Source organism: Sciurus vulgaris, assembly GCF_902686455.1.
Source record: "Sciurus vulgaris genome assembly, chromosome: 7".
Classification (NCBI taxonomy): Eukaryota; Metazoa; Chordata; class Mammalia; order Rodentia; family Sciuridae; genus Sciurus; species Sciurus vulgaris.
Window position 1 is genome coordinate 74,962,315 of NC_136467.1, and position 25,006 is coordinate 74,987,320.

At 32.8% G+C, this 25,006-nt stretch overlaps 1 protein-coding gene across 2 annotated transcripts in view; it reads left to right on the forward strand.

The window, feature by feature from the left end:
- The window catches only part of RNGTT (RNA guanylyltransferase and 5'-phosphatase), a 344,105-nt gene that overhangs the window by 270,665 nt on the left and 48,434 nt on the right, over positions 1–25,006 (forward strand). Inside the window, exon 14 of one of the 2 annotated variants that reach the window (XM_079146976.1) lies at positions 3,591–3,657. The exons of the other annotated variant lie outside the window; for it this stretch is intronic. Coding sequence (XP_079003102.1) covers positions 3,591–3,657 — 67 coding nt within the window. The remainder of the gene's footprint in view (positions 1–3,590; positions 3,658–25,006) is intronic. 2 annotated transcript variants of the gene reach the window in all.

A 25,006-nucleotide genomic window follows, 5' to 3' on the forward strand; every position in this document is an offset into this window, starting at 1 on the left:
ACTTAGGGAGACCCTGTCTTCTGCCCTATGGCATGCTTTTAAATTTTATATCTATTACAAGATTCAGAGAGCGTCTCATTTTCTTTTATTAAAAATGGTATTGTTGATTTCATGTTAAGTGCATTTTCTTTCTGGTACAGAAGTGCTTGGTTTTGGTTGTTGATTTTTATCCTAGTATATACATAGGATGTAATTTGATGTAATAGCTTACTGGCTAAGAAATGGGATTTTATGTAAATTGATATTCAACATACTATAAGTTGTTTCAAGTTTTTTTTTGTAATTTTAGAGTATATCTAGTAGTAGGTACTATAGTTATAACTTATAGACGGAAGTTACTTTTTACTTATTTAGCATTTTTGAAAGGTCTCTTAAAATTTTTAAATTTGAAATAAGTATAGACTCAATTCCCCTTTAATACAGTTTTTCTGTATTTAATGCATCAGTATATGTGATGTATCAATATATCTCAGATATATGAAATTTATTTAAATGTTTCTTTTATTACCTGATGGGTTTTACTTTCCTTTGTGTGAAAGATTTCTGGAAACAATATTGGGACTTCCTTTTAAGGATAAATATTTGTTAATATTTGTGTTTGGGAAATTGAAAGCAATATAAAATCAGTATTAATCTTTTTCAAAAGCTGTAGTAGACATTTTTTTTTCCACTCCCCACAATGCCTCTTATTTCTGCTTTCCCAAAACATCCTTTTTGGTAGCCACACTTAGAAGAATTTAGTTACAAGCAAATATTTTAGAGATTGTTAGCATTTTCACAAAGATTATGGTAACGTTCATCTAACTTAAGGCCAAAATAATTACTTAGTGTTAAATGAGTCAGGATTTCTGTTTTAAAATATACTTATGAATGTGTCTGTCAGTGCTGAATTAATACCTTACCCTGGGGATTTAAAATGTGTGATTGCTGTGTTGTATACAAGAACCCTGTCATGACAAAATGGTGCCTATTACTTGGCAGTAATTATGTATGCAATTTGAAAAAAATAATTTTTTAAAGGTAAAAACATTTAAAGAAATGTTCCATTTTAAAAATGGAAATATGTATCTTATACTTAGTAGGCCTTTAAATTATGATACTTATTAAAACCTATTCAAATGAAAGTAGTAATAAAATGTGTGGTAAGGAATATTAGGTACATGAATAAGAAAGAACTATAATTTAAAAGTGAAATATGTTATTTAACAGGTACATTTAGGAACTTTGTTTAGAAAAGGGTAGTTATTAGATAGGCACATTGAAGGGGAACACACTAAATAGTATATTGGCAAGCTTCCTGAAATGTATATGCATAGTAATTAGAAGCATATTGAATTTTAAATGTCAGCCAATTTTTATTCTCTTCCTTTCCTAGCATCTATTTGTAAGAACATTGATTATTTCTTACTCCTGAAGGGGTTTTATCAAGCTTTCTGTGAACATTTGTTGTACAGGAAATAAATTACCACTGCTATATACAGCTGATTCTAAATTTGTGGAACCAGAAATGGTTTAAAGTTGGATTAATTTCTTATTTGTCAAGTGATGGCTAAATTCTCCATTTCACTGTTAAGATTGGGGACATTTCCTATACTTTCTACTTGAATACAGTAAACAAATGCTTTTAGTTTTGCTTGTAACTTTAAACAATATGTTAATATGTGTTACTACAGTTCATCACTGCTTTCCAAAAGTAAAAAAACTTTTTACTAAGTTGGCTTAATTCAGGATTGTCTTCCTCTTATTAACATTCCGTTAGTGACCTTTGGTGCTTTATGGGCACTTGTACAGTGTGCGTAACAGAAGATATTCCCAGGAGACTAGAAAAAATGTCTTTTATTTCATAGAATCTAAGTTGCTCTGAGAGTGTACTTTCATGATCTTACTAGTTCCTGTCAGTGGAAAGTAATAACACTGTTACCTCACAACTGTTACCCTGGTGACATCAATTATAAGATATCATCAAGTATCAGAGGCACCCCAGTTTCAGAGAAGCTATACATAAGTGTTTATCCTAGAATTGTTGAAGCAGGGTTATTTTAAGCCACTAACTAAAATTTTAAGGTGGTTGTGGTAATCTATCATCAGGACAGTATGGTATACTGAGAATTTTCCGTTAGAATATTTTAAGTTTGCAGGGCTTGTTTTCTCCATTTCAGGTTCATGTGATGGAATTTACAACTATCAGAGAGATCATTAGTGTTTTGTTATCTTGCCTTTAAAGGCTGTTAACTAATTCTCCAGACTCTGAGAAGTGTTTTGGTTTAGAAACCTTTGGCAAAGGAGTAAGGCAATTATTTTTGCTCTTTCTTTATGTATAGTAGTGTTAAGACTGGAGTTGTATTTGTTTATTCATGATGTCCATTAGAAAATGATTTATGATAAAAGTATGATGATATATATCTACATTTAGCTTAATTAAACACAAGAACATTTGTCTTTCCTGTAGCCTGCACCACTACCAATTCCTCTTTATACATTTCACAAATATAGATCTAAATGTGGCATTTTGTCATTCACAATGTTTCATTGCAATCAAGAATGATAGACCTCTTATAAGTAGAACTAGGAAGAAAGGAAGGAGTAGGGAAGATAACTACTTTTTCTTGCTTTTGATGTGGGTATTGATAATTGAACTCAGGGGTGCTCTCCCACTAAGTTATAGCCCCTTCACTTTTTAGGGTTTTTGTTTGTTTGTTTTCAATAAAAGGTCTTTTTAATTTGCTGAGGCTGGTCTTGAACTTGGAATCCTGTGTCAGCTTCCTGAGTTGCTGAGATTACAGGCATATACCACCATACCCATCTGTAACCACTATTTCCTAATTTTATGACCTGTATATGGTTTGGTTTTTATTTCTGTGTGCATTTGTTGTTTTATAAAGTACATCTTTAAAAAGTATGGTCCCAGATTACTTACAAAATTCAGTATTTGGCATTTAAAATTATTCATATTCCATTCCTAATTTTCTTTGGGTTCTTATCTCCAACTAAATTATTCCTTACTCCAACTTGTCTATTCTGTCTTGACTTCTTTTTGTTCTCAGAAACTTGTTTAAATTTTCCACTTTAAGGCTAAGTTCAAATCCCATCTATTCAAACTTGACTAGATTCCTCCATTAGCAAGCACCTTTTGCTACTTTCATATGATAAATAAATACTATAATACACCTTATCAGTAGCTGCATTTTTAGACTTGTTTGTATGTCAAGTTTTTTCTGTTGGATTTTGGGACCGAATTATTTAGGTTTATATTATCTCTTGCAGTGCATAGTATTGACATGCATTGAATATTTCGTCAGTTGAAACTTTATAATTTTTAGATACATATATTTCTCAGAGACACTAGTAATTTTATTAGAATTGCTAATATGTTATTCTACATGTAAGTTTTCATTTTTAACATTTTCCCATTATTTTCTGAAATACAAGAATTATTCCTTTGCTGTTTACTATCCCATAGTGCAAAGGACAAGGATTATTACATAGACATTTAATTTTTCATAGTACCTATTATAAAATTTTTATTATAGTACAACATCACATTTAAGGAAGAGTATTTTATAAATAATGCTTCTTCTTCCACCTTATAGGTTACTTCCTCAGAATGTTGGCCTTCTCTATGTTGGAGGTTATGAGAGACCCTTTGCACAAATCAAGGTATGATCATTCATTTTTAGTGTACTTTTCCTAGACATCACTTGTCCAGAACCCACTCAAACCTTGCTAATAACCTTGTTCTCAGAAACTTGTTTAAATTTTCCCCTTTAAGGCTAAGTTCAAATCTCATCTATTCAAACTTGACTGGATTCCTCCATTAGCAAGCACCTTTTGCTACTTTCATATGATAAATAAATACTATAATACACCTTATCAGTAGCTGCATTTTTAGATTTAAGGATTAAGCAGTTCAGGATTAATTTTGAAGAGTATATTAAGATTTACACAGATTCATCTTTCGGAAATTCCTTTTGCCATTAAATTTTTTACACAGCATTATTGATGAAGATAATACAGATAATAAACTGTGTACATTTTGATAAATTTTGACATGCTTACTCTTGTGAAAATTACCACCACAGTCAAGATAATGAACATATCCATCACCCCAGTTTACTTGTGTCCCTTGAAATTTCCCTTTTCCGCCTTTACTTTTTCCCTTCCAGTCCTCAGGTAAACACTAATGTGATTTGTGTTATGGATGAATTTTCATCTTTTCAAACTTAGTATAAATGGAACCATTTGATAATATTCTCTTTCTCTTTCTCTGACTCAGCAGTTATTTTGAGATTCATTTACATTCTTGCACTTATCACTTGTTCATTCTTTTTTCATTTTTTAATTTGTTCTAAGTAGTTATACATGACAGTAGATGCATTTTGACAGAATATACACAAAAGAAACACAACTTCTCCTTCCTCTGGCTGTATATGGTGTAGTCATACTGGTAATGTTCATTCTTTTTTTTTTTTTTTTTTAATTGCTGAGTAGTGTCCCATTATATGACTGGAATATAATTTGTTTATCTTTTTACCCTTTGAGGGATATCTGGGTTGTTTCTAATTTGGGACTATTACAGATAAACATTTGTGTACAATTCTTTGTATAGACATATGCCTTCTTTCTCCTGGGTAATGGATTATCCTGTATTTCTCTTGGGTAAACACATAGGTCTGTTCCATTGACCTATGTGTCTATTCCTCTACCAATATCAATTGATTACTGTAGCTTTTCAATAGGTCATGAAATCACATAGTTTAAATCCTCTTACTTCATTCCTTTTCTGAGTTGTTTTGGTAATTTAGGTTCCTTTCATGTCTGTGAATTTTTAGAATCATTATATCAATTTCTATAAAAGTGGCTCTTGGGATACGGTTGGGATTATGTTGAATCCATAGATCAGTTTGAGGAAAACTAACATCTTAATAATATTGACTCTTCCAATTCACGAAGACTGTATCTCTCCTGTTTATTTAGGTCTTTAATATCTCTTAGCAATATTTTGTTGTTTTCAGCATATTGATCTTGCACATTTAAAAAATAAATGTCTATACATATTTTGTATTTTTGACACTATTATAAGTAGTTTTTTCTTTTAGTTTCTGGTTCATTGCTAGTATGCAAAAAGCTGATATGTTAAATGTGTTGATTTTTAAAATTCTGAAATCCCATTATACTCAATTATTAGTGCTAATAGCTTTTTTGTAGATTTTATGGAATTTTCTATATAACGATCATATAATCTACTGAAAAAAGAGAGTCCTTTCTGGTCTAGATGCCTTTTGCTTTGTTTTAAATATATTGGCTAAAATCTACAGTACGGAGTTGAATAGAAATGATGACAACAGACATTCTTGCTTAATTCCTAATTTTAGAGTGAAATTCAATCTTTCAATCTTTCATCAAAGTTGTTTTATTGTAACATTACTTAAGGATTGATTGATTAATTCTGAGCATTCTTGTAAGAAATGAAAAAATATTCAAGACAGTTAATAGAAAGGAAAGTTTGAGATCATTTTCTTTGTTTTTTATAACTTTCTGTAAACGTTTTCTGAGAGAGCTGTGTAGTTTGTTTCACAGATTTTATCATTATTTGGTTTTTAAAATTGTTCTTTACATTTGTTTCTTTGACACGTAAGCTACTTTTCTCAGTTTATTTCAGGGGTATAAATTTAAACTCTTTTTAACCTGTATATTTCTAAAATATTTCTTGCTTTGAAAAACACAGATTTTTCAGAGTAGATCCTGAATAGGATATTTGAAATATTTAATACTAAGGGAGTTTGATCACAGTATCAACATTATTAAATGAGAAATTTTATCTTAGTTACTGTAGAATCAGTGCCTCTTTAAATACCTCCATTAATTTAACCTAAATCAAAGCACTTTTAAAAATCTGTCAGGATCTCAAATTATAGGCCCTGTTAAACTTTTCCAGACTTTTAAAATTTTACTTAAGTAATGATAGACACTCTGGTATGCTTTTTTCCTTCAATTTTTAATTTCTCTGAAACATAAGTGGTATTGCAAGAGTCTCCTAAACCCCCTCACTATCCCATTGACTGAATTTAGAAGTAAAGTCAGAAATCCTAATAGGTTTCAGCAAGAACCATTTCTGACAGCCTGGTTTTTTTCTGTCCAGTGGTTTGGAAAATCCTGTTCCTCCTTATTAGAACTGAAATAACTAAAAAGTGAGAGACTCATCTGATACATTTAGGGAAGGATAAAATTTTTTGTGTATGGGTGTGAGTTACATGGTGTCCCAGACGCATAATCTCAGTATGTATGTGATGGTAATTTCTCTGTCACTCATTTGATTCATTAATGTAATATTTTCTTTATTTGGGTCTTTGCTAACAAAGCTTAGTGACAGAGGTCAATTCTTTGTCAACCCTTTCTTCCTGGTTAATCAACTTTGTTGAAAAGAAAACTCCATTATTTTAAGTTGTCTTTTTCCTTTCATGTTTTTATGGGAATGGTTTCACCATGAAAAGATTTCTGATCCTTATTAATTATTGATGTGCTTCCATAATTCCTATGGCTCTACCTAATTAGATCTTTGCCTAATTAGAATACTTATGAGTTCATTGGAAAATAGTAAAATACATCAGTGTATAACTGCTTGAAGATTAGGCTAGAAATTTAAGGTTCATTTCCTACCTTACTTTATACCTAATTTCTGTTGGACATGAAATACCAGTATTTGTTACATTTCTTTTACTCACATTAAACTAAGTGTAATGATAATGTATTATATTTCAAAGGTATCAAGTAAAACCTTGAAAAATGGAGATAGCTTTGCTTTTCTTAAGAGAATAGTGGTTTGATATTTTTAAAAACAAATCAGGGTCAAATTGCTTTCTTGATTATTGAGGAAAAAGAATTCTCATTTATTAACATCATAGGACTTTAAAAATTTCTCAGTATGGGTAGTATGGTATTAGAGACTCTGTTTGCCAAAGAGGTATTTCTAAAAGGAGCTCCATTTTGTAAAGGTCAGAAAAAGAAAAAAATGCATAAAAAGGATACTAGATACTTGGACAAATGTTGAATGAGTTCAGAAATGTGGTGCAGCATGCTAGTAGATATGTGTACTACTAGCATATAACACAGGTCCTTACAACCATCCTTCTTGCTGAACAAACACACTTTTCATTGTTTATCTAAGCCCTACATAAGGACATAAATATATATAATCTTCAGCATCTTAGAACTGGTGTATCTTCCTGCTAATTACAGGTCTCGTTGTTACGGGAAATTATTCCAACTTTTATCTCAACATTTTCAGTAACTCATGGGAAGGTCCTCCTGTACAAAACTTTCACCCAAAGCAGTGACTATTGTCAGATCACTGACCACTTTCAAAATCTCTAAAAGTTATGAATCCTTTCCCTAGAAAAATGTACACACACACACACACACACTTCTGCTTCTAATTTCAGTGTATTAAAGGCCACCAAATTAAGAATCCTAACAGATGAATGTTTCCCTAAGTTTTTCTATTAAGCAAAAAAAATTGGATACATGAAAATTTAAGTTTTCAGGGGAACTTATTGTTTTCAACTTCAGTTTAAAACTTCAGTTTTAAACATGTATGGTTATTTGTCTTTTTAAAATATAATAATCTAAATAAAACGGATTCTTTTATAATGAATTACACACAGAATAAAGAAGGAATTGCCTCATGTGTCCTCAGTTATTGTTTTGTACTGTAAAGGAAACAGATTTCATCCTCATCTAAGACTAATTCTTTTAACTTTATCAAGATTAACTTGAGTTTCTAAAGGTAGTGAACTGTCTACAACTTAGGGTGTTATTAAGAGATAGGTGTATATGTGTATATGTAGACTTTGAAATTAAAAAGGGAAGTTTGATTAAAATAATATTTTGGTTTACTCCTTTCAAGCTATCAACATTTTTGTTTTGAAGTCCTTTATATGGAAGTTGGGGTTGGGTATTTCTGTACATCTTTGTATAATACCTTTATCTTTGTGTGTTTTATGTATGTATTCGATTATTCATGCCTTATTTTTATAGATACAGTCAGGTTTCAGAAATAGTTTTCATTTATGTTGTTTTCTTAAACATTTCATAGCCAGTTAAAACTAATTCTCATTGCTTTCTAGTCCTGGAGGCTCCACTTAGCAGTCAAAATTCATAAAACCAAAAAGGATTGAAGCCTGTCAGCATCACTTTTAATCATCCAAAGGGTTGTTATGGAAGGATTCAAGGCCACAGGGCTGTCCCTTCCCATAGGGGTTGATATTAGTTGCCTCTTCCAGTTCTGACATCCCAAGAAGTGTAAGAGGCTGTGAGGCTGAGACCCAAGTTTCAATGTTGACACTGCAGAAAGGCTAAGAAGATGTCTTCCATATTTTAAATATGAATTCCATGTAGCAATTATATGTGAAAAGTGAGGCTATAACTATTATTCAGAATTACTTTTTCTGAGGCAGTTAGTTATTTTACAGTCAGTACAGCTAAGTTATTCCTGCTTCTATTCATGCTGAGTGACTGAGTGCAATTAGTCACAGTCACATACTCTAAGCTTCCTGAATTTGAATTTTTAAAAAATATCTAAGGAATATAATATCTAAAAAAGTGCTAAGGAATATAATGTTGGTGTGTCTGTATTCAGGTGCCATACATGGTAGATACAAAGAAATATTTATCTTTTGTTTTCTTTTGAAGTCATATTTGAAAAGAGCATCAAACCATCCCCTCAGATAGGTTATTTTTTCTTTAAGGTACTTTGGTGCTTTGGTTGTTGTTAATTTAAAAAATATTTTTTGAGGAAATTTTAATTTTAAGGTTAAATTAAATTTAAAAGTAAGGTATTTTATTTTGGATTTTTCTATTATGAAAATAATTAACTGTTCTAGGAAAATTCATGGAAATGATTTGGTTTGTTTATTGACTGAAAATTGTTTGGAAAATATTTGGCCTATTAGATCAACACTACTTTTGCTTTAAAGAAACTATCTAACACCATACTTAAAATCTCTAAACTATCTGAAGAAGTATTCAGATAAAGATGCAGTCCCTAGAACTGAATATTCTAGCTTAATGACTTCCAAACTTTTGACCACAACTTGTAGGAAGATAAGAAGTGCATATCAGGATCCAATATACATACACATACATTCACATATTATACACATAAATGTAAACTGAAGTTTCAAAATAGATGCAAGGTCACACTGTTTTTCTTCTTCTGTGCTTTACTTATTTGTGTGTGTGTGTGTATGTGTGTGTGTGTGTGTGTTTATTGCTGGTGATAAACCCAGGGCCTCATGCATGCTAGGTACATGCTCTACCATTGAGCTATATCTCCAACCCACTGTGTTTAATTTTAAATGCTGGTCTTAACCCATGAAATTAATTTCTCTATTGAAAGTGGGTCATGACTCACAGTTTGGCAAACAGTGCTTTGGGGTAGGACTTGTCCAGCTAATGCTGCCATATGCTTCTGGCAGGAGAATGTCACATTGATGTGAAACAGATCATAGTGAGGGAGCTACTTGCCCTTGAATTGATGGTAACCCTTAGAGTGGCTTTGGAGAGGAAGAAAAAGATGAGAAATCATAGTTCCTGAGAGGAGGGAGGAGGAGATAATACAAAGAGATAAATGAGAAATGAATTAACATTTCTTGTGGAACCAAGTAAGCTATTTTCTGTTTCACAAATCCTAATTCTCAAAAACAGAGGGCACCATCCACACCTACTTTGTCTTCCAAGTGATTTCATGTACTTTGAAGATAGAGAAATCAAGGTAAATTCTCCACTACATGAAAAAAATAGAAATTAAGATGAGTGAGAATCAGACCTAGATCTGTAGTTATATTCACTGATCAATGGGTAAATTTTCTGTAGTACTATTAATAATGAGGCAAATTTTCATTTGTCACATATTGTAGTAATAGGGATGAAGGGGTTATCCCTTTGTTGAAAAACAAAACAAAAACAAAAATTCTCATGGAACCTGAAATTCTCTCTACTTCCAGGAAATAGCTATTAAATTGTTGACAGCTTCTTGTCCTCCACAATTGCTGAGAGAATGCTTCAGGGTCACTGCTGGGCTTTCACATGAGCCCAGCAATAAATGGATAGTAACTTTCTGGATGTTAAAAATTATACATTTTTTTTAATAGGTCATACAGTAATTGCAGACCAGACTTGTAAAAAGTATAACTCTAATTCCAGTTTTCCTGCCTAGGTAGTGGCATTATTGCCTAAAGAGTGAGAACTAAGGCCTATGATCTACATATATTAACCTCAGTATTCTTATCTTCAAATCTTCAGATACTATATCAACAAGAATAATCAGCTCCATTAGGGCTGGACTGTTTTGTTCACTTCTGTATCCTCAGCTTTTAGCCTAGTTCCTGGCACATAAAAACATTAAATAAATATTTATTAACATTATTGAAGAATGCTTAGAAAGTAAAAAAAAAAAAAAAAAATTTTTTTTTTTACCATTAAGAATTCACCATAAAGTTTATCAAGCTATTTAAAACCTCTGGTTCTAATTACATAAAAAGTTATTGCCTTAAAATTTTCTTTCCCAATCTCTATTACATTTCAAGTGTGATTAGCTTTGTAGCAATATAAATTAATTTTATTTTCTAATGTAAGATTGTGGTTGTGAATTATTATTAACATTAGCAGCTTTATTTGAAATGTAGATTTTTAGGAATACATTATGCTAAGAGCATTTTAAAATAGCCCTCAAAAATTGTTTTCCTATTAAGTTAGCATTTTTTTTTTTTTTAGCTAGAAGTTGCAGTGTCTTTCTGTCTTGAGCTAGATACTTTCTTGAAAAATATTGAAATTTATTTTGGCTTATTCTAATCCCTTTTTAAACATTGTATTATCATATCAAGGTGAGTTCTTATTAAACATGCCTTAGAATAACAAAAAAGAGTATATAATTGCTATTTTGTGAATTTGAAAAGTTCTCAAAAAAAAAAAAAAAAGAAAAATGGAAGTAATGATCTCATGCAATACTTTGTCTACTCAGTAGGCAATGCAGTGGACCTCCCATTATGGTGAAAGGAAATAATGTAGTACTTCTTCTTCCTTTGGACTTTTCCCTGTTGCTATTTTACCTCTAAAAAAAGCAGCTCTCTGATTTGAATTTCATAACTAATAGTCATGAAAATATGAAAAATTAAATCTAAAATGGCTGTTGTGGAAGTCATATGTCTGACAAATAATGGTACCATTGCAGATTAGATTTAAATAGTATTTTTCTCCCAGTGCTGGGGATCAAACTCAGTGCTTCAAGCATCCGAGGCAAGTGGTCTACACCGAGATGCTTCACCAGTCCCCAGTTTGTTTGTTTGTTTTTTTCTTTCTTTTTTTTTTTTTTTTGAGTGGAGTGAGTTTTTTGTTTTTTTAGTTTTAATTTTTTTACAGACTGCATTTTGATTCATTGTACACAAATGGTGTACAACATTTTCATTTCTGTGGTTGTACACAATGTAGATTCACACCATTCATGTAATCATACATGTACATAGGATAATATTGTCTGTCTCAGTTCACTATCTTTCCTTCCCCCACCCCCTTCTGCCCCATTTTCCTCTACACAATCCAAAGTTCCTCCATTCTTCTCTTGCCAACTCCCACTACCCTCCCCCCTTCTTATGTATCATCATCTGCTTATCAGAGAAAACATTTGGCCTTTGGTTTTGGGGGATTGGCTTATTTCACTTAACATGATATTCTCCAACTCCATCCATTTACCAGCAAATGCCATAATTTTATTCTTCCTTATGGCTGATTAATATTCCCTTGTGTATATATACCACAGTTTCTTTATCCATTCATCAATCGAAGGGCGTCTAGGTTGGTTCCACAATCTAGCTATTGTGAATTGAGCTCCTATGAATATTGATATGGCTGTGTCAATGTAGTGTGCCGATTTTAAGTTCTTTGAGTATAAATGGAGGAGTGGAATAGCTGGGTCAAATGGTGGATCTATTTCAAGTTTTCTGAGCAATCTCCATGCTGCTTTCCAGAGTGGCTGTACCAATTTGCAACTTCACCAACAGTGTATGAATATATTTTTTTCCCAACATCCATGCAAACACCTGTTATTGCTTGTGTTCTTGATAATAGTCATTCTAATTGGGGTTAGATGAAATCTTAGCGTGGTTTTGATTTGCATTTCTCTAATTACTAGGGATGATGAACATTTTTTCATATATCTGGTGATTGCTTGTAGACCTTCTGTGAAGTGTCTTCCCAGTTCCTTAGCCCACTTATTGATTGGGTTCTTTATATTTTTGGTGTAAAGTTTTTAAAGTTCTTTATAAGTTTTGGAGATTAGTGCTCTGTCTGAAGTATGTGTGGAAATTTGAAGACTCTCTTTTCACATTATTGATTGTTTCCTTTACTGAGAAAAAGCTTTTTAGTTTGAATCCGTCCCATTTATTGATTCTTGCTTTTATTTTTTGCGCTCTGGGCCCAGTCCCCAGTTTCTGATTGGCCTTATATTAGACATCTAGATGTTATGTATGCTACTTCTGTTCTCACTGAAAGGAGAAAAGTTATTTCTCTAGTAAATAAAAGAATATTCTCTTGTCTTCTTTCCTCATAGTCTCAGAATACAAAACAGCTCTCCCACTCCTACCCAAATGCAGGTACAATAAGAAAGACCCATTTTAGCTGGTCCATGCCATGATTTAGGCAATTAGGAAAGCTCCAAACTGCTGCTGTTTTTCCTTGACTCTTCTGACAACACTGCATTTCAAATATCCCCTAGAGAGTAAAGCAAGACTCCTACTCCTGATTATTCCCCCTGCCCCTGCCAAAAGAGCAGTAACAGTCTAGATAATACAAATTATAAATGTTGCCAAACATGGCGATAGGTAATATTAAAGTTGATACTTGAGTACCTTCAGAAGTTTGATATTGCTGAACAGGTGATTTCCTGTCATAAATAAATGTGTTATGGGTGGAAGGTATCTGAATTTTCTAAATAGAAACAAAGAGATAGATTCAAGTAAATCTGATATTCTCTTGAAGTAGTGTTTTTCTAAACTGCAAGCTAAATATTTGTCCATGTCATGAGGTTTCATTGTCTGTAGAATTAATTGCCTATAGCTAAAAATGACAAGTTTTCAGTTCGCAAACAATGCTAAATTCAGTGAACTATAAAATTTGGAGAAAATATTATAAATTTAACATTGGAAATACATCCACATTGAAGTCCCATTTAGATATTTATAGTTAATATGTTGAAATGTATTAAATACTAAACTAATATTTAAATTATACCAAGTCACTAGGGTAGAACATTTCTGATACCCAGGAAATAGCTTTGTAAGTAATCATTCATCTGCTAACAAACATATTGTTTCTGATTAAAATAGTTTCAGATAACTTTCCTTTGTTAATAATAATAGTCAAAAATTATAAGTTATTTAAATTTTTGTCAGGATTTAAGTCTGGAGAACTGTCAAAGTGTTAAAAGTGAACACATATGTGTATCACTCTTCTTAAAAATTAATCTATCAACAATATATGTGAATAAACATAAAATGACATTTTAGGTCATCTCACTAACCAGAATTTCTTCTCAGTAGGCAGCATTTTAGACTTTCTAAGTCTTAGTCAATAAAAACTTTTCTAGTAGAAAGTCTTGTTTGAAATAAATTTAGGCAGGGGGAGGGCAGAGGAGTCAGAAACATTGAGAAACAAGTAATATACAGATGCTCCTCAGTTTACAATCTTGGTGAACTCATCATAAATTGAAAATATCACAAGTCAAAATACATTTGGCACAGCTAACCTACCAAACATCATAGCTTTTTCTCACCCACCTGAAATGTACTCAAAACACTTACATTAGCCTGCAGTTAGGAGAAATCACCTAACAAAGCCTATTTTATAAGCAAGTATTGGAATATCTCATGTATACACACAGATGGGCATTTTGTAGACATGATGGGATATGAAAACACAAAACATTATAGCCAAAAAATGCTGGCAACATAGTACATAGTAGAGTATCCATTGTTTACCCTGATTATTTGCTTGGCTGACTGGGATATGTTCAACTTCACAAGAGACTATTGTACAGCAGCATATAATTAGCCTAGGAAAACATCAAAATTTGAAATTTGAAATATGATTTCTGCTGATTGCATATTGCTTTTGCATCATTCGTAAAGTAAAATAATACATATTTAAATGGAACTGTCATAAGTCAGGGACTTTGTAGATGTATATTTAAATTTAATATATCACTAATATATAGTAGTTTTTCCATTTTTCCATGAAGTGTTATAATTATATTGATATCTTTTTGGAAATCTCATCCTCTCCCCCCATCAATATTCTCTAACTTTCTAACATGAAAAATAAAAACAGGATAATTTAACCACTTCTCGGTATTTATCCTAAAGAATTAAAGTCATCTTACTCAAGTGATACATGCATACTCATGTTTATAGCAGAACAATTTACAATAGCCACACTGTGAAATCAGCGTAGGTATCCATCAAAGGATGAATGGATAAAGAAAGTGTGGCACATATACACAATGGAATTTTATTTAGTCATAAGCATAAATGAAATTGTGGCATTTGTAGGAAAATAGAACTAGAGACCATCATGTTAAGTGAAATAAGTCAAACTCAGAAAGTCAAGGGTCAGATGTTTTCTCTCATATGCAGAAGCTAGAGAGAAAAAAGGAAAAGAAAGGTGGGGATGGATCTCCTAAAAATCGAAGGAAGATCAATAGAGGAAAGAGACCCAGGGGTGGAGGGCAGGGAGGGATGGGGCAAGTGCTGGTCAAATTATATTGTTTTATTATGTGCATATACAAATATGTAACAACATTTCCAATCAATATATACAACTATAATGCACAAATTTTTAAAAATGTGGACAAAAACCCCCAAAGGAATGCAGCTGGTTATGGTGGTGCATGCCTATAATACCACGGGCTTGGCAAGTTGGAGGCTACCCTTGGCAACTTTCAGAGGCCCTCAAAAACTTAGCGAGAACCGGTGTCAAAATATAAAAAATAAAAAGGACTGATAATGTTGCTTAGTAGTAAATCACCCCTGGGTTTAATTCTCAGTACTAAAAATAAAAACAAAACAAAAATCCAAAGGAATGAGCAATTGCATTTTGAACCTTTAAAGTTAGTACTGTTATCAAATAGAAAAGTACCGTAACCAACATATGTTAAGCATTATGTGCCAGGCACTATTCTAATTAATTCTCAAACAACCTGTAAAGTATAGGTACTATTAACATTCCAGTTTTGTAGATAAGGAAGAAGGTTTAGTAACATGGTATTATGGTTTAGATATGAGGTGTCCCCCAAAAGCTCATTTGTGAGATAATCTAAAAATTTTCAGAGATGAAATGATTGGATTATGAGAGCCTAAACCTAATCAGTTCACTTATCCACTGATATTGATTAATTGGGTGCTAACTGTAGGCAGGTATCATGTGGATAGAGGAGGCAGGTCACTGAGGATGGTCAATGGGGGTGTGCCTGTGGGAAATATTTTTTGTCCCTGGGGAGTGGAACACTTTTTCTGCTTCTTTATTGCCATGTTTCAAGCTGCTTTCCTCCACCATGTTCTTTCACCATGATCTGCCTCATTGTGGACCCAGAGCAGTGGAGTTGGCCATCTATGAACTGAAACTGTGAGCCCAAAATAAACTTTTCCTCCTCTATGTGGCCCTGTAACAAAACTAATATATAGGAGAGTTAAATTGCCTTTTAGTGTAATTTCAGTCTATACTATTTTGAAATAATTAGTTATGGTTCTTTTTGATTTATTATCATGTATAGTACATTATTATAGTTCTTGAAGCCTTCTGAGTTTTGCTTGTGCAGCAGACCCAAATTATAATTTCTATAATACTACTAAAGACATTTACTGGAGTAAGTGACTTGACCAAAGGAATGTGGTGTTATTACAAAGGTCAAACTAGAGAATCATTGTGTTTTGTATACATAAAAAGAAAGGGGATAATGATTTTACCTCTGCTACATATTTTGCCATTGTTGAGTGTTTACACTCATTATTTGTTAATAGGAAGAGCTAAGAGTTCTTACACTGGTAATAACTTGTGAATCTCTGAGGAATTAAAAGGCATCTAATTATACTATCTTCTATACAGTTATAAAGTATTTTCCTTTCTGTACCCACAATGTGTCATATTTGTTTACATATCACTTAGTGATATGTTTCTTCTAGACATCATTTTTTAGAAGAGCCAACCCTACTCACTTTTCTTCTGTATGAAATACTTTTTTATTGCTTTTTTAAAAAAATATTTATTTTTTAATTTTTTACATACTACATTTTGATTCATTGTACACAAATGGGTTCCATAATTTCCTTTCCATGGTTGTACACAATATAGATTCATGCCATTCGTGTTATCATACATGTACATAGGGTAATGATGTCTGTCTCATTCTACCATTTTTCATACCCGCTCCCTCTCATTTCCCTCTACATAATCCAAAGTTATTTTTATTACTTTTTAATATCTGAAATATTTGGATTAAAGTATTATATAGTTATTAATTTTAAAGTCTCTAGAAATTATTTTATTTCTTTGAGAATCATCTGATAGGAAAATCAGGTATCTAAACAAATTGCCTGTGCCTTTGAGTGTTCTGATTAGTTCAGAAAGAAAAAGTTAATATCTCATTTGCCAGATTTTTTTTTTCTAGCAGGTGTGGCAGTTATGCGAGATAGAGGGAAAACAGTTTCTCATTTTCTATCTTGAAGTTGAGTATGCCTTGTGAGCATAGCTGGAATTAAAACATTTTAATGTTTTTCCATATCAGTGTATCTTGGAGGCATTTTGATGACTCAAGGCTGATTTTAGCTGCAAAAAGAATTATAGCAGAATTGCTGGGAGATGGAACAGATGTTTTTTAAGCTTCAGAATGAGTAGGTTGGTTGCATAGCACAAGGGTAATTGGATGATGTAAAAGGCAGTGACTGTGAGAATAATCATGGAGATGTTCCCAGGGTAGTTATGGTGCAAAAAACAGATGAATGAAATAAAGTAATATGCACATGTATAGGTCATTAAATGTCACCAAGTGGACAGGTCTGGAGTGGAGTGGAGCCACATGAGGATAAAATGGGCATTGTATTGGTGAGAGGAGGTTATTGTATTCAGCTTCCTAGGCCCCTTTAGGAGTCATTTTTATCCATAATAAGTAAAATCTTAAGTTCAGTGTTGACTTTCAAATACCTTTACTGACTTGAATGATTTAATGAATCAAAAATATGAAAAATTATGGATGTTTGGAAACAGGGGTCTGCTGAGGATGAGGATGTACCGATGTCTACCCCAGTGCACTCAGACATCGGAGATCAGGCTCTGAAGGCACAGATCTAATTTTACTTAGGATTGTATAGGACATTTATAGGCATATTATCCAATCAGGTTAACACGCCTGTTAAAGTGTAACAGAATCAGCCTATAGGTGAACTATACGTCAAGGTAGTGTAAACAAAGCAAGCATGTGTAAGCAATTCTGCCCAGCAACAGGTCTGAGACAAAGGACTGGGGGGACGGTAAGCTCCTGCACACAGCATGAGGCAAGGCAGCACGGGGCGAGCTCACATCACAGCTTGCTGGGATGCTTGAAAAGTGAGGCCTCCCCTCAGCTTCTAACTCAGCCTCAGCAGCTGCAAAGATCTTCATTCCATGGCGAGTCTTTACCATTACCTCAGTTTCTCTTTCTAGACTGTTTGGTTTACTTAGACCATGACCATGAGGAATGTTCCCTACAAAAAAATTACATTATGGGAGAAAAAAGACAATTTGAATTTCAGTTATTATTGGTAAAGTCCCAAATATGCTTCCTAGAGACATTTTAAGACCAGTTCCCTCCTTAAAGTAAACTCTGTCAGCCACAATAGTTAATATTCTCCTTTTCTGGATGCCTAAAATAAGTCTGTGTCACTTTCCTTATTGTTAATTTCCATTAATTTTTATAACAAGATATTTGACATGTCCTTGACTTGCTTACTGTTTGGTGAAGAAATACCTTCACCAAAAGGTTGCATGTGATGTCAAATTCTTGGAATTGACTATAAATGTCAAAAACTGAGGAAGACTGTGCATTGGGGCAGGTGAGGTAGATTGACAAAGAAAGCAGGAACTATTTTGTACCACCAGTACAGGTGAATAGTAGATCATTAGAATATGTCCATGTATCTTTCTCTTTTTGCCTCTTATGGAGATAGAAGGATGCTTGGTATTATAGAAAGATGGCAAAAGGAAAGTGTGGAGATTTGTTCCTTGAGTACAGGAGGCAGTAGTTCAATAGGAGCAAAGATTTATATAGGGAAATAATAGGTGATATAGTTGAAGAGGTAAATTGGTGTTAGAGAATTAAAGGCAAAAACATATTATATAATATTGTTACATATCACTTGACATTCTGAGAAATTTGTTGTATGAATATCTTAAGAGCATACTCACACAAACCTAGACAGCATTGCCTATTATGTGCGTAGGCTATATGTTATAACAGTTGCCTATAGGTCACAAACCTATACAGCATGTTCCTGTACTGAATACTGTAAGCTATTGTAACACAATGTATTGTAACACAATGGTATTTGTATATGTAAACATAAAAAAAGTACAGAAGAAATACAGTGAAAGATTTTTTTTAAATGATCATACCCTATGGCACTTATCATGTATAGAGCTTTCAGCACTGGAAGTTGCTCTGGGTGTCATTGTGTGAGTGAATGTAAAGGCCTATGGCATTATTGTCCATTACAATAGACTTTTTAAACACTCTATGTATAGGTTACCTGGTTTAATTTTTTTTTCTTTCTTCACAAAGAAATTAATCTTAGCTTACTGTAGCTTTTTTACTTCATAAACTTTGACTTGGGTGGGGGCGTGTTGCTAGGGTTTAACCCAGGAGTGTTTAACCACTGACCTTTTTATGTTATGTTTTGAGACAAGGTCTTAGAGGGTGCTTCAGGCCTTACTAAATTACTGAGGCAGGCCTCAAACTTGCAGTCCTTCTGCCTCAGCCTTCCAAGTTGCTGGGATTACAGGTGTGTGCTACCATGCAAACTTTGATTTTTTTTTTTTTTTTAACCAACTGTTTTAAGTAATGGCACTTAACTGAAAACACAAATACATAATATAGCTGTACAAAACTTTTTTTTCTTTATATCCTTATTCTCAATGATTTTTCTATTTTAAAATGTCTTTATATTTTTACTTTTTAAACTTTTTGTTAAAAACTCAAACAGACATATATGTTAATCTATGTGTGCTCAGTGTCATCAATACATCACTGTCTTCCACCTCCACATCTTGTCCCACTAGAAGGTCTTCAGGAGCAAGAACATGCATGGAACTGTCAACTCCTGTGATAACAGAGCCTCCTTCTGGAATTCCTCCTGAGGGGTCTGAGGCTGTTTTATAGTTAATGTGTTCTCTTCTTTTCTTTCTTTTTTCTTTTTTCTTTTTTGATTAGTGGAAGGAGTACACTCTAAAATAAGGATTAAAAATATAGTAAATATGTCAACCAGAAATCAGAAACCTTATCATTTGTTATCATGACTGAGAATTATGTACTGAACTTTAATTCTATATGACTGGTAGCACAGGAGGTTTGGGGTTTGTTGATACCAGCATCATCACAACACATGTGAATAACTATATTGTACTATAGTGTTATGATAGCTATGATATCACTGGGCAGTAGAAAGTTTTCAGCTCCATTGTGAGACCACTGTTATATAGCAGTCCATCATTGGCCAAAATGATGCAGCACATGACTGTACTAACAGCAAGATTGAGAATTTCTAAATTGGAACTAGTGGGAGGAAATCATCAATACTTATTTAGAGAAACAACAGAATTTTAGGTAAGAACCATTCTTAGCATAGAGAACGTATACTTTCTTGGTAATTCAAATCAGTGTTTCATATGGCTTTTTTAGGTTCCAGCTAAAGAAACTAATAATGAATGGATATTGTCATGGATAACAAAAGTATCGTGGATTCCTAAAGTCCTAAATGTCAGGTGGTTAATATATTTTTGTATCTTCTTCACATTTGAAATACAGATTTCTCAAAAAAACAAAGAGGATAGTTCAAGTTAATATTTCTGTTTGTTGTTTCTGGCATTCTGTTGCTGCTCACTTTGAACTATTATATGTGATAGGGAATGAATGCAATGGGTACAGAGCCTTTCTGAATATGGCTAGTTTTATCTTTGAATCTGACAGTTCAAGCCATGGAGGATTCAGCCTTTCCATGGTTGTTCTTTGAGTCACTTTCATTTTTTGTTTTGTTTCTTGAGAAGTTAAGATTAAGCCTAAGTCTGTTAGACATATTTTTCTCACAAGAGAATTGTATTCTAAGAAATGATAACAGATTGATTGGTTCAAGTTCATTCAATGCAGATTTTTGTTGTGAAAGAGAAACCAGTTCATTGCACCCTTTTCTCAATTGAAGGCAATAATTACCCTTTATTGTATTCACAGCTTTTTCAGAAAGTTGTTTTCATAATTGTGGCTTTTAAAAAAGTAGTTTCAAAAGTCTGTTATTGAGTAAAAAGTAAGTAAATTTATATAAACTGTAAATACTATATAAGTCTAAAAATCTAGTTTCTGTAGTATACCATTTCTATTACATTTCTTTCAGTATTTCTACATGGTAATCTGGAAGCAGAAACCTGTACTGTGGCATTATACTGTCTAATAATAGAATTCACATATATCTGCTTCAATATGTATACTTTCTTTTAGGAAATAATCTTAGATGTGTTCAAAATTAGATGTTTGTATTGAGATCAAAGATACTTTTTTAAAAACAACACTGGCATAAACAGGCTTGTATGATTTTAATTGTACTAGGTGTAAAAGAAAATAAAGTATTTTATAAAGAAGCCTAAGAAATCATTTTTATTGAGCACATATGTGTGGCCAATATTATGCCTTCTAATAGTTATAGCAGTCTTGTAAAGTAAATATTATTTCTGTTCACACTTGCATAGAAAAATTGGGATATAGAGAGGTTAAATAACTTGCCCATGATCATGCACCAAGTAAATGATGGAATGGAGATTAGAGCCCAGGTTTCTCCAACTCCCTGGACCTACTCTTCTTGTTCTTATTACACTGTTTTTGTGTAATTATAGCTGGCTTAAATTTTTCTTTTGAGAATGTCAATCCAGTCTTTTGAGGGAACCAACATATAAAGTCAGTGCATTGAAAACAGCAAGCTCTACAGAGATGCAAAATAGTAAACACTTGCTTTAAAGGAAGTATTTTTCATGTAGCTTTTTACATTTAGGTCTAGATCCTTTGTTAGTTTTAAAAATAGTGCTGCATATTGAACCCAGGTCCTTGCACATGCCAGGCAAGCACTTTTACCACTGAGCTTCCATGTAGTTTTTAAAGTAAGCATTTCTATTAATCTTTTTCCTTTGTTAATTAGAAATACCTTTTCAGACAAAATTTGCCGTAATTATGTTTTAATGTCTTATTTTGGGTATCATCTTAGGCTATTGCCTGGTACTTTAAAAGTAACGTCTTCAGGAATTGTAATCTCTTAATTCAGTTACTGCCTAGAGAAGTGACCCACAGTTACAAGGTTGGTGATCAGAATTATTATTTCTTAAGATCAAATTCTGATAGTTCTTTTCTTGCTGCTTCTGGGTTGTTTTGTTTTTGTTGTTTCTCCGCTAGTAATTTTAGAAGTATTGATGTTAATAGGGAAAATCTGGTAACTAGACTTATTAAATCAGTGATCTTAATTTGAACTGAAGTGTATTTTATCTGTAACCTTTGACCTTTAGGCTTAAAGATATCTTTATACCCTTCTATAGAATTGTATAGTAATTTGTTTCATTGGCATTGCATTCCTGTTTTTTCTTTCCACTGAAAGGGTGTTTAATTCTGGTTTTCTTAAGGGAGTCCTATGCTAGTGCCCTGTCTTAGATGCTTAAAGACTTTTATTTATCCTACATTTATATATACTTAAATTTACTGCTTTTGTGTTCCTAAATATCTTAATGTAATGCTACTTACTGGATGTGTATGTGTGAATACAATCCAGAAGAAAAATAGCAGCAGCAGTTATGCTCAGAAAGAATGTTCTTTCATTTGCACTGGTTTCTTTTCTTCAGTGAACCTGCTGCTTTTACTCAAAATATCTCCCTTTCTTCACTCTGGCAGCAGCTGATGTCTCTGCCACTGTAACTCACAGCTATACCAAGTGATGTAAAACAGGTTTCAAACTTAAAATACTTCTCTTTTAACTTAACTTGCACATGTGTATCTTCAAATTTCTCCAGCAAAATGACTGAAACAGTTCTGCTATTCTCTTGTCAGTCTGTAACTTGCTGGAATTTTCACTTTGTCTTAGCAGTAACAGTGTAGTATGGTTTATAATCCATTATTGCTCTTTTAAGTCCACTGGCAGATTTAAATATTTTGCTTGTCTCTTCAGTACACAACTCATCTCTGACATCTGAGTGTTTATGGTGGTTAATCATAGTGGTGCACTGTATTTCAGCTTCACCATGGTTGACTTGAACAAAACACACCCTGGTCGCAGTTGTGCATGTCTGTAATCCCAGCAAATTGGGAGGCAAGAGGATAACAAATTTGAGGCCAGCCTCAGCAATTTAGGGATACTCTGTTGCAAAATAAAAAATAAAAAGGACTGGGGATGTAGCTCAGTGGTAAAGTGCCCTGGGTTCAATCCCTAGTACCAAAAAACAAACAAACAAACAAACAAACAAACAAAAACCACACAGCTGTTTTAAAATTAAGAGCTTTCCACCCAATAGAAACGTGTTAATAGCCTATTCCAGGTACTGTCAAAGAAGCAGTATATTATTAAACATGAAAACAACTCAAGCAGCTTATCATTACTATGCAGAAGAACCTTTCATCAGTTTTTGATCAATTCTTATCAGTTAATTGGAATCCTTCCCAAATTTTTATTTTGAGAACTTACAACTTAAACTCCATGCAAGTAGTATGCATTCAGCATTAAGTCAACTGCAGTGTCTGAGCTTTGTCATAGTCATGTGTAAGTACGGGATAATAATTCTTAGTGACTTTCAGTTCTTTAATCCTTATTCTTCTCTGAAACCTTAGTTTTGAATCTTCAGCAGCCTGCTGGGCCATCACATTGACTTTCATATCACATTAGAGTCACTCATTTTTATTACTCTGTAAGTGAACATTTAATGAATACCTACCATATGTTATGCATCATTCAATAATTAAACTAATATTCATTAAACGCTCATTATATGCCAAGTTCTTTGATAGGTATTGGGATTCAACTGTTGAATAAGACTGACATAGGCCTTGCCTTTTTGGAGCTTACCGTCCAAAGGGCTGACTGCTAATTAAACAAGTACCTCAGGAGTAATGGATATAATAATAGGGAAAATAAAGGGACTATACATATGGTTGGCAAGGGCAGTTAGGCCTATCTAGTGGGTCACAGACCTCCCTGAAAAAGCCATCTTTAAGCCAATAACTGAAGGGTGTGAAAGGAATTAGATGAGTGGGGACAATCTATTTTTCTCAATGCCTTCATTCCCTCATTTATAAAGTAGAGATACCAAGAGAAAAATAATAGTACATTATTTGATGCATGTGAAACTTCTAAAACAGGGTAAAGAATAATATTGCAGAAACCATAAGGTAAGTGCAAGCCAATTTCTGGTGAGGAGCAGTTTTTCCCTCTGGGAGTGTGATATATGATTTATGCCACTTACTTGGCAAGTACTCATTTACTGCCTATGAAATTTTATATTTTTTGTACATGTATTTACTTTTTTAAGATTTTACTTGCATTATGTCTTTACCATTTAAAATTTTTCATTTGGAGAAAAAAAGTATGTATCTTACAGACTGAAGTATATGCATATGAATAGTAGGGTGCTTCAAATGTTAAATAGTTCTAAAAGCTTATTACACTTTTTAGAGTTACTTAGAAAGCTTCACAGTTGCTTAAAACCTTTATTGTAATAGTGTCACACACTTTAGAGGGATTCAGTGCAGATGAAAAATTACATGTTGCCTCCTCTGAAATTGAAAAAAAAAAAGTTTTTCATGGATGCACCATCTGTTGATTTTAACAAATATCTATTCTAATGTTTTCCTGTAGTAAAGTGGCACCTTGACATCATTTTTGAACTAAAAAAAAATTAGAATAAGAATCAAAATCGGTAATCATTTAAAATTTGTTTTGTTTGACACAGTAGCAAAAGTAGCATACTTCACTTTTGCTGATAAAACTATGAGCCTCACAGAAGGCTGCATGTTTCAACAAACTGAAGTTTCCAAAATGCTAACATTTCTCTTCCAAAAGAAAACAGTTGTTAGCAAATAGCATATTGAAGCTTTTGAGGAAAGTGTGTGTTAAAAACGTAACATCTGTAAAGATGGTAAAATGCCTGTTTAACTGGTGGGAGACCAGTGTTTTCTAGTATTAACATCTCACATGTTGTGTTATTATTGTTTGCTTTTTTGTGGGTGCTAGTGATTGAAGTAGGACCTTCTTGAACATGTTGCAGCCAGGAATTTTATAAACCTTATTTACTAAAAGAAAGAAAAATTAGTGAATATTTTATTTTCTGGAAAAAAAATTTTTAATGTCAGTACAGTACACTTTTGTGATTAAGATGCAAGCTCTTTTTTGATCTAAACTTTAAAATCTAAAACTATTTTATCAAACATTTCTTTCATAATTGGTAGAACATTGAACTTATCAAAATAAACATATCCTTTATTTTGTATATTAGATCACCCCCCAAAATTAGATGAATGGATTTCTTAGTTAAGAGCAGACTTTAGAAATTCCATGATAATAGGTGTTTGCATTGACTTTTAATCTCTTAAAACATGAGGCTTGCCTGGGATGAAGCATGAATTAATTTTCCAGCTTTTGACAGAATTGAATCTTAAAATCATCCACATACATGTGACAGTCACTTCTGAAAAGCA